Source organism: Hylobates moloch, unplaced genomic scaffold (assembly GCF_009828535.3).
Source record: "Hylobates moloch isolate HMO894 unplaced genomic scaffold, HMol_V3 SCAFFOLD_15, whole genome shotgun sequence".
NCBI lineage: Eukaryota > Metazoa > Chordata > Mammalia > Primates > Hylobatidae > Hylobates > Hylobates moloch.
In genome coordinates this window covers 4,419,210-4,430,012 of record NW_026652290.1, presented here as the reverse complement: position 1 = coordinate 4,430,012, position 10,803 = coordinate 4,419,210, and the positions used below count along the sequence as shown (strand labels likewise).

The 10,803-nt window shown below is 47.2% G+C and overlaps 1 protein-coding gene across 13 annotated transcripts in view; it reads right to left on the bottom strand.

Annotated features, from left to right (window-relative positions):
* Nucleotides 1-5,217: 5,217 nt before the first annotated feature.
* The window catches only part of TNRC6C (trinucleotide repeat containing adaptor 6C), a 145,037-nt gene continuing 139,451 nt past the window's right edge, over nucleotides 5,218-10,803 (bottom strand). For all 13 annotated transcript variants that reach the window (XM_032178200.2, XM_058428987.1, XM_058428985.1 and 10 more), the window contains 3 exons: nucleotides 7,530-7,600; nucleotides 6,519-6,658; nucleotides 5,218-5,594 (listed from right to left, as the gene is read on the bottom strand). In XM_032178200.2, the coding sequence (XP_032034091.1) occupies nucleotides 5,234-5,594; nucleotides 6,519-6,658; nucleotides 7,530-7,600 (572 nt within the window). In that variant the 3' untranslated portion in view covers nucleotides 5,218-5,233. The remainder of the gene's footprint in view (nucleotides 5,595-6,518; nucleotides 6,659-7,529; nucleotides 7,601-10,803) is intronic.

Here is a 10,803-nt window from a genome sequence, read left to right as displayed (position 1 = left end):
TGTGAATTATCTGCAAAATTTTGGACGTGAATTTTTTTTTTCCTTTTTTTGGGATGGAGTTTCACTCTTGTTCCCCAGGCTGGAGTGCAACGGGACAATCTTGGCTCACCGCAACCTCCGCCTACTGGGTTCAAGCGATTCTCCTGCCTCAGCTTCCCAAGTAGCTGGGATTACAGGCATGTGCTACCACGCCCAGCTAATTTTGTATTTTTAGTAGAGACAGGGTTTCTCCATGTTGGTCAGGCTGGTCTTGAACTCCTGACTTCAGGTGATCCGCCCGCCTCGGACTCCCAAAGTGCTGGGATTATAGGTGTGAGCCACCATGCCCGGCCGGATGTGAATTATCTTAAAAATTTTCAGATAATTCTAATGGACCAAGGTTGAGAACCCCTGCTCTGGGCCCATCCAAAGCACCAGGCTGTCACAAACGCACATGCACTCACGCCCGTGGGCTTGGGGGGCTTCCGAAATGTGCTTCTGCTTTTTTGAGATGGGGTCTTTCTGTTGCCCATCCTGGAGTGCAGTGGCACGATCACAGCTCACTGCAGCCTCAACCTCCTGGGCTCAGGTGATCCTCCCGCTTCAGCCTCCCGAGTCTGCTTCTGGTTTTCATGATGACCTGGGGCCCAGGCATACTACGCTTGCACTGTTTGGGAGCCAGTCCTGCACTAGGAGCCCATCAGCCACAACTCCGCCGAGAAGCACTGATGTGCAGAGCTATGCAGCTTTGTTTCCACATGGATCCTGCGTAGGTTCTCTTGGTCCATCTGTAGACACCGCACTCCTGCAGAGGATCTTCTCGGGATGCCCCACTGTCTCCGTTTTCCCTCTTCTCTGAACACTCAGTTGGGGCTCGCCATGATGCTTCTGTGTCTGCTGGCTTCTCCCCCATTGGAACAGCCTTCTTGGCATGCCAGACTGCTAGCCATTGGGCACCCTGCTTTCTGCCTTTACCGTTCTGCCGTGATGTTGCCAAAATAGTAACAAAACAAACAAACAAAAAAAATGAGGCTGGGCACAGTAGCTCATGCCTGTATTCCCAGCAGTTCGAGACCAGCCTGGGCAACATGGTGAGACCCCATCTCTATAAAAATAAAAACTGAAATGAGCTGGGTGGGGTGGTGCATGCACGCCTGTGGTGCCAGCTGCTTGGGAGGCTGAGGTGGGAAGATTGCTTGAGCTCAATCTTGAGGTCAAGATTGCGGTGAGCTGAGATTACATCACTGCACTCCAGCCTGGGAGACAGAGACCCTGTATTAACAAACACACAAACTACAAAGGGCAGGTCTGAACCTGTCGTTTAAAAAAAATTTTAATAAACTTAAAAAAAAAATATCCACAGATGCAGGTGAAGAACCTGTTGTCTCCCTCAAGCCTCCTTTTCACCCATGGATGGAAATGGTGCCCTGGACGCCCAGGCCCACGAGGTCTTTGCGTGGGTCCCTATGTGGGGCTTTAGCTTACACTGTGCTCCCCTCCTGTCCCCCGAGTTCCCAGTCTGTCAAAATCCAACCTGGTCTCCCAGGCCCAGGGCAAATGCCACCTCCTCCATGAAGCCTGCCACATCCTTTGCACACCCTTGGGCGCTGGCCTTGTTCTCCCAGCGCACAGGCACGGGTACAGTTTGCCCCTGTAGTAACTCAGGCACAAAATGAACTCTTGCTGAGGCTTGGCCGCGCAGAGCTGAGGGTTGCCGCTTCCAGGTTCAAGTGCATTTTGTTTCATTCCCAGCTTCCTTCTTTTTCTGGTCTTTAATTTCTTCTCCGGATTAGGTCCCACTCAATGCTTTCCTTCTCAATTTCCAAAAGAGGATGGTCAGAGCCAGCAGCACCCCACCTTCCCCATGGTTGGGGGGGGCCAGCCTGTGGCAGGGGTGCGGGCCCCATCTTTTTGAAGGAATTGACCCACAGTAGGCGGGTCCACCTTTGACCTTGCCCCAGGGAGTGCAGACAGAAAAAAGACCCTCGCTTAGTTTGAGTGAGGGGCCACCGGGGTGCTCGGTTTGTCTTCAGATGCCTGTCTGTAACACCAGTGCCACTCTGGTGGCACTGACTGGTCACCCTGAAGGCCACGGCCAGTGTCCTAGGAAGGGACTCAATTTCTAGCTGTGCCACCTGAGATTCTGGGGTTAGGCTGGTGCTGCTTCCGAAGTTCCAATGTGGTCAAAGTGCTTGGTGAAAGTTAGCGAAGGTGATTTTACAAAAATAAATGCATAAAATGTCTAGGAAACATAAAACATCCTCATTACTCTTCTCTCTGAATATTTTTTAGGCCCCAACTGGACCCTAGGCAAGAGTGAGTGGCACTCCTCTGCCAGGACTCCAGGCGAGCCCCGGCCTCTTCTTGTTGCCGTCCCAAACAACAGAAGTTACCAGATGAACAGACTTGGATGGGCCACGGGGGTGGAGAGCTAGAAAGCTTGGTTGTGCCTCTCAATGATTATTAAGATTTCAATATTTACAGCAAAACCACAAAGCAGATGATAGAATAAAACAAAACAATGGAAAGTCTGAGTTCACTCATGAGAGAGGTACGTATGTGAGCTCTGAGGAAATTATAGAGGGAACGCATGCAGCAGGACAGCTCTCCCAATTGCAGCATGCGAAGTAGACATCCATAGTATCTTTTGAAAAATGAAAAACACATTACTTTGAACAGCCAAGAAAAAAAATTGCAATTTATTAAGATTCAATAAAGCGTTGTACTTTCGAAAGCAACTTTCGATGCATGTTCTTCAAGAATCACATTCTATGAGGAAAACATTAAGAGCCACAAACTTGTTTTTTAATCTCAGAGTTACAGACATACTAAGTTCAAAATAAAAGGTAAAAACAAAAAAACAAACAAAACCTCAAACAAACCCAACAAAACCCAAAAACAAACAAACATATTCTTGACTTCCATCCCCAATTTTAAAACAACAGTTTTTCTACAACTCAATGCTCGCCGGCAGCACAGGAAGTGGTATGTCGGGCGCACATACGCACACGCACGCTCACACGCACACATATTGGATATACATACGCAGGTGTATGTCCATCGAATATATAGAACGCATGTAATGGCAATGAGATGCAGTCACTCTGAGGAAGGTTGGTTTTGCTAAATATCCTACTAAACTTGAGAAAAAAAGTCTTGAACCCAGTTTGTGCATAGTTCATGATCCTCTATAAAACCAGCTTTTGTGGATCTGCAATCTTGCAGGACTTTTTTTTTTTGTATTTTTTTTGTTTTGATAAAACCATTAAAAAGCTAATTAAAAAAAATGTAATGCACAAGTTTCCTGATCAAGCAGGCAGGGAGCACAATGTTCATATATATATATTTTTAAAACATACTTGAGGGTATGTTATTCCATTGTCTTTCTTCCTTGCAAAACAATCAAAACATTGATCATTTTTAAAACATAAAGCAATTTTTAATATATAAAGCACTCTTCAAACATCTATTTCTTTTGAGTCCATTATTTGGTAAATATGTAACTGCTACACATTAGAGATTAGGTATTTTTCTTCTTTGTGTTTTTTTTTCCTCTTTTTCTTTTTTTTTCATTTTTTTTGTTTTGTTTTGTTTTGTTTTAAATAACATCTTCAGTGCTAGGAGTTGGGTTTAAAAATACATGAAATGGTGTGGAGCTGCCCTCGGGAGCCCTGGCTTTCCTGAGAGCGCGTCCGGCTGTGCAAGACAGTGGCCACGACGCCTGTCACCTTGACGAAGGGGCGAAAGCAATCGACAGAGTCCACGACGATGGCTGAGGGAACAACACTGTCCCGTCCCAGAGCTCTGAAGGAGCGCATCTGCATTCTGAAAATAGGTTTCTTTACGACAGAAGTCTTTTTTTTCTTAATTCCTTTTTAAATTTTTAAAATTTTAAAGTCTGAAGGAGAAAAAAAGGTCTGTAAACAGGTGGGAGCCCAAACCCCAGGCTCCCCCAAAAGCAGTCACAACCCACGCCCAAGTGCTTGTTTCTGTTCCTTCCGCAGAACCATCCATTCTTTACAAGTATCTATGGCCACAGTTCAACAACAGTTTTTTTTTTTCTCTTTAACTTTATATTCCAAATGGAAAAATGGTGCAATACTCTGGTAATAATTTTCTTGCATTAGTCCACAATAAAAAGCTGCTAAAGGTAGGTATACATATTATTTCTCCAGAGATATACACTGTACTTTTTAAACGCAGTCACAGAGTCCTTGAGTAAACATTTACACATGAATTGTCGCCAGCCCTGTCCTAGGAATTCTCTGTAATGTATAGGATTAGCTAAAGGAAGGGCGAGGACACTCAGTGCAAAGTTAGAAGCTAATAATAACAAACGTTTGACCAATGCGCCAAAAAAAAAAGCATATACTGAATACAAGGGAAAACCCACAGTTAAATCCTCACACGCTTTCAAACACACAAACACAGAAAACTGCACGCCGTGCAGGAGCACGCGCCACACACGCACACACACACTTCTGTTTCAACACGCACACATACACACACACATAGGCTATGAACTTAGAAATTTTTCCTAGAGCCTGTTTCTGTGTACTGATGTCAACCTGGAAGTGTAGAATTAGAAAGTGTTCACATTTCACTATTGGCCTGCTGGATTCAAGTATTTGCATGTTTGATATGTCTTTTTTAACTTTTAAAAAATATTTTTTGGGATAAAAAAATGACATGAAAAAGTAATGAAACAAGGGTAATGTGCATAGGCGGATCCAGGGGAACAGAGAGCAGATCGCAGCCCGCGCCTTCCGCTCAGCTCCCGCTGTGGAGCCGCTCTGCGCCCGGCGGTCCACACCAGACTCTGCCCTGATTACCGGCCGCCTCTGGTAATGTGCATAATCGTCACAGGCTCATTTTAAATAGGCTTCACGTCTCCCTCCCTCCCCCACAGATAAAATAACCCTTTCCAGCCCACAATCTGAAAAGTGCCCTTCATGATAGAACTATTCTAAGCAGCTTTTATACTTTAAAAAAAAAAAAAATCAAAATGACAACACACTATACAAACATGACACACAAAATAAAAAGCTACGAGGAACATCCTGTCATTAGCATGTGACGCTGACCCACCGCAGCCCGCACTGCTTTGCGAACAGTTCGCAAGGACTGCGGCCAAGGTTCGTCTTCAGTCCTGGACAGAGGTACTCAAAAGGGCGGCCGCTGCTGGGTTCCAGCAGGTCTGTGGGGCCACCCAGCCGGGAGGGGTCGGCTCTCCTGGTGCTGATGATGGCAGCTCCTACAGGGACTCCCCGCTGAGCAGGTCCCCAGGCAGCAAGGTGGTCAGCGGGGTGGGGCTGCCGATCACCCTGCTGTCGTCGGCACTGGGTGGGCCCCACAGGCTGCTGGAGTACTGGGGCACCCCGCCCCACAGCAGTTCACTGCTCCCCTTGCCACCCAGGCACGGGGCGTTCCAGTGGCCAGCGTCGCTGCGCACCAGGCCATGGGAGCTGCTGGCTGCGCTGAGCCGCGGCTGGCTGGACGCGCTGCTGGACTGCCAGCTGGAAGTGGGTGGCAGCGCCTGGCCTTGGGCTAAGAAGCGATTCACTTCTTCTTCGCCAGCAAACTCAGCCAGGATGGTAGTGTTTCCCAGGACGCACCTGCAACAGCAAGATGGGGCACGTGAGCAGGGCCAACTCAAGTCCTGCTGAGTTTGTGGCACTGGCTTTCTCTGTATTGGGAAAGGCCACCTGGAAGCCATCCTGTGGCGTCTGTTTTGCCACTGCTATTTCCAAACCCAGACTGAATGTTTTGCTCAGTTCAGACTTCTAGCAGCAACATCGTACTGGTACAGAGAGTACATCTTCAAGTGCATGAACAGACCATTAAATGTGGGCTCATTTAGGGTCAGTGTCATTTGTATCCTGGGCTAAAAACAGGAATGACTAATTTCTAGGTTCCATGTCTCAAGTGATGTTACTGATCAGGTCTACTCATACTTCTATCAAAAGCAACCTTTCACTAGAGTGAAGGGTTGGCTGTAAGGACCACTGCTGGGCCCTGTGTAGGAATGTGTCACAGGGAGGGAGTAGACGCAGCAACTCAGCAGCAGAAAAAAACCAATAATAAGTCCCAAGATACCTGTGAGGAACTGACCGTGTCGCCTTTCCCCAATTCCTTTAAGTCCTAACGCCTAGTACTTCCCCATGTGACTGTGTTTGGAGATGGGGTCTTTAAAGCGGTAATTAAGTTAGTTAGATGAGGTCACATGGGTAGGCCCTAGTCCAACAGGATTAGTGTCCTTATAAGGAGAGATTACAGCACAGACATGTACAAAGAGACAACCATATAAGAACAGAGGGAGAAGGCAGCTGTCTACAGCCAAGGAGAGAGGCCTCAGGAGAAACCAGCCCTGCCCACACCTTCAACTTGGGTGTCAGACTTCCAGCCTCCAGAAGTGGGACGGTGGCCAGCCTGTGGGATTCTGCTATGGTGGCTCAGGACACCCCTGCAACACCCCTAACCTAATGCTCTAGGGGATGGGGAGCTACTTGGAGCGCCGAGGTGGCTGTGAGAAAACATACATGTGCAGAGACTTCTGGGCCTTGGCAGCCTCCTCCTTGGAGCTGTACCGGACCACGGCATTGCCTTGAGTCAGATTCAGGTGGAATGTGATAAGAGGCCCATGTTGCAAACATAATGTCCGCAGTGTAGAACCATCAATCTGATAGAGGAAGCACAGGGGCATGAATGAGCTTTCTTCTGATTTATTTCACTACAGCGTTCCAAAGAAAAAACATATGAAATTGGATACACTAAACACTAGGAAAATGTTTTTCTTTAAAAGGCCTCATAATATGTGGTTTTACAACATTAACATTTTATATCTCTGTGGCCAAACGTGTAACTAAAATCTTGGATGATTCAGTTATATTTTATAAGTTAGGCTAATCAGAGGAAGGAGAAAAACCCCATTTTGAATTCTGCTCTCCTTTCACCAGAGCACATCACACAGAGCCTCTGGTTTGCAAAAGGCACCTGGGTCCAGCTGCTGACAACAGACTTGAGAGACGTGCAGGTGGGTGTGGCCTGGGTCCTGGAAAGGGACTGGCTAACCCCACAGTCTGATGTGGCCAAACGACTCTTTTAAAAAATGTTATAAAAATACACACATGGGGTCTTGCTATGTTGTCCAGGCTGGTCTCCAACTCTTGGGCTCAGGTGATCCCTGACCTTGGCCTCCCAAAGTGCTGGGATTACAGGCATGAGCTACTGTGCCCAGCCAGGCCCAACCACTCTTGAATGGGTAGTTGTAGGATAAACAATTCTATTTACAGAGCACACTTTTCCAGCCTCTAGTGGGTAAACAAACAATTCACCAGGAACATGGTTAAAAGAGGCCCCTGGGCCCCATCTGCTGCCGCTGCTGGAGCCAATCCTGGCACTTGCTCATCTCCTCCCGTGCAGCGTCACCTCTGGACCCTGACCAAGAACCCCCAACTATCCTGCCCCACCAGACAGCCTCATCTGCATTGGCGGCCAAGCGGGAACCCTCCCTGGATCATGCTCAACGATGCAGAAGCACCATATTGCACCTGGGGAGTGAGGTTTCGAAGAACGAGCCAGCTGCTGGTTCTTCCTGAGGTGTCGGTGCTCCAGGCAGAACCTGCAACAAGAGGGGAGAACCCGGTTGACAAGGCCCCGTGCCAGTGGATAGTGTGGCCCTCCCCACTTCTTATTGTGCTGAAGTGTGGGATAGCACAGGCCATCACTGCGTGCTCTAGGAGAGACTTTCTCAGCCTGGGAGGCCCATGCTTTCTTTGGTAAACCAAAACCTCACAGTGCCTGCAGACCCCCTTCCCACTTCCCCGTGGTGACTCTGACTTCTTGGATCTTCTCACCAGCCCAGGAGGCCTGAGAATCTCCAGGGAAGCTCTGCTCTCCACCTCTGCCTGTCCCCAGACCCGGTGTGGAATCAGTGCTCCCAGGTTCTTCTGGTTAATACAACAGAGCAAATCCCTAAAGGCTGCTGCTAAATGGCAGAAACTGTTACTTTCAAACTATCTGATATGGTTTGGCTGTGTCCCCATCCAAATCTCATCTTGAATTGTAACTCCCATGATTCCCACGTTTTATGGGAGGAACATGGCGGGAGGTAATTGAATCATTGGGGCAGGTCTTTCCTGTGCTGTTCTCATGATAGTCTCACAAGATCTGATGGTTTAAAAAACGAGAGTTTCCCTGCACAAGCTCTCTTCTGTTCTCTTGTCTGCCACCACGTGAAATGTGCCTTTCATTTTCTGTCATGATTATGAGGCCTCCCCAGCCACGTGGAACTGTAAGTCCAATAAACCTCTTTCTTTTGTAAATTGCCTTGTCTTGGGTATGTTTTTACCAGCAGCATGAAAATGGACTAATAAAGTAAACTGGTACCAGTGGAGTGGGGTGCTGCTGAAAAGATACCCGAAAATGTGGAAGCAACTTTGGAACTGGGTAACAGGCAGAGGTTGGAACTCAAGCCTCAGAAAATGACAGGAATATGTGGGAAAGTTTGGAACTTTCTACAGACTTGTGAAATGGCTTTGACAAAAATGCTGATAGGGATACGCAGAACAGGCAGAGGTGCTGCACGATTCCTATGGAATCATTATTAATTGGTCCCCTAAGGGGATGATGTTTAGCTTGAATTGCACCTCTCAGTCTGCGTGCCATGGCCACACTATGTTCAGCTGATCTGAACAAAATGGTCAGATGGTAGAAATAAGAAGTATGGCAAAAGTTCCTATTATCTGGAACCATGGTGGTGTAGTGGCACCTCAACCTCAAATGATATGGCCTGTTGTAGGAGTTAAACATAAGGATCTGTGGAAACTATTAATAGCTCTTAATAAGATCAAAATTTGGGAAAGAATAAAAAAGCATCTAGAAGGACACTCTACAAACTTGTTTTTGGATATTGCAAAATTAAAAGAACAAATATTTAAAGTATCCCAGGCACACCTGACCTTAATGCCAGGAATTGGAGTGCTTGAAGGAGCTGCAGACAGATTAGCAGCTAGAAACCCCTTAAAATGGATAAAAACACTTGGAAGCTCTGAGATTTCAATGATGATTGTGCTTTTAATCTGTGTTGTCTTTGTATAGTCTGCAGATGCAGATCCTGACTCCTGTGAGAAGTAGCTCACTGTGACAAAGCTGCCCTTGCTTTTATCACTTTGGAAATCAAAGAAGGGGGACATGTTGGGAACAGGCCCCCCCCCACCCCAAAATCTGGCCATTAAACTGGCCCCAAAACCGGCCATAAAAAAACTCTCTGCAGCACTGTGACATGTTCATGATGGCCATAACGCCCACGCTGGAAGGCTGTGGGTTTACCGGAATGAGGGCAAGGAACACCTGGCCCACCGAGGGTGAAAACTGCTTAAAGGCATTCTTAAACCACAAACGATAGCATGAGCGATCGGTGCCTTAAAGATATGCTCCTGTTGTAGATAATAGCCCAACCCATCCCTTTATTTTGGCCCATCCCTTTGTTTCCCATAAGGGATACTTTTAGTTAATCTAATATCTATAGAAACAATGCTAATGACTGGCTTGCTGTTAATAAATACGTGGGTAAATCTCTGTTTGGGGCTCTCAGCTCTGAAGGCTGTGAGACCCCCGATTTCCCACTTCACACCTCTATATTTCTGTGTGTGTGTCCTTAATTCCTCTAGTGCCACTGGGTTAGGGTCTCCCCAATCAAGCTGGTCTTGGTACGGAAGCAACTTTGGAACTGGGTAACAGGCAGAGGTTGGAACTCAAGGCTCAGAAAAAGATGGGAAAATGTGGGAAAGTTTGGAACTTCCTAGAGACTTGTGAAATGGCTTTGACAAAAATGCTGATAGGGATATGGACAATAAAGTCCAAGCTGCAGCGGTCTCAGATGGAAATGAGCAACTTGTTGGGAACTGGGGCAAAGGTGACTCTTGTTGTTTTAGCAAACAGGCTGGTGACATTTTGCCCCTGCCCTAGAGATTTGTGGAACTTTCAACTTGAGAGAGATGATTCAGGGTATCTGGCAGAAGAAATTTCTAAGCAGCAAAGCATTCAAGAGGTGACTTGGGTGCTGTTAAAAGCATTCCGTTTTATAAGGGAAGTGGAACATAAAAGTTCAGAAAATTGGCCGGGCATGGTGGCTTATGCCTGTAATCCCAGCACTTTGGGAGGCTGAGATGGATGCATTACCTGACGTCAGGAGTTTGAGACCAGCCTGAGACCAACATGGGGAAACCCCATCTCTACTAAAAATGCAAATATTAGCTGGGCATGGTGGCAGGCACCTGTAATCCCAGCTACTCGGGAGGCTGAGACAGGAGAATCACTTGAACCCGGGAGGTAGAGGTTGCAGTGAGCCAAGATCACGCCACTGTACTCCAGCCTGGCTGACAAGAGTGATACTCCATCTCAAAAAAAAAAAAAAAAAAAGGAAATCCCATTTTCTGAGGAAAAATTCAAGCTGGGTGCAGAAATTTACGAATGTTAATCCCCAAGACAATGGAGAAAATGGACGAAAATGGACACTGTCTCTAGAGCATGTCAGAGGTCTTCAGAGAAGCCCCTCCCATCACAAGCCCAGAGGCCTACGAGGAAAAAATGGCTTCATGGGCCAGGCCCAGGGTCCACATGCTGTGTGCAGTTTAGGAATTTGGTGCCCTGTGTCCCAGCCGCTCTGGCTGTGACTAAAAGCGGCCAAGGTACAGTTTGGGCCATGGCTTCAGAGGGTGCAATCTCCAAGCCTTGGCAGCTTCCACATGGTGTCGAGACTCTGGGTGCACAGAAGTGAAGAACTGAGGTTTGGGAACCTCTACCTAGATTTCAGAGGATGTA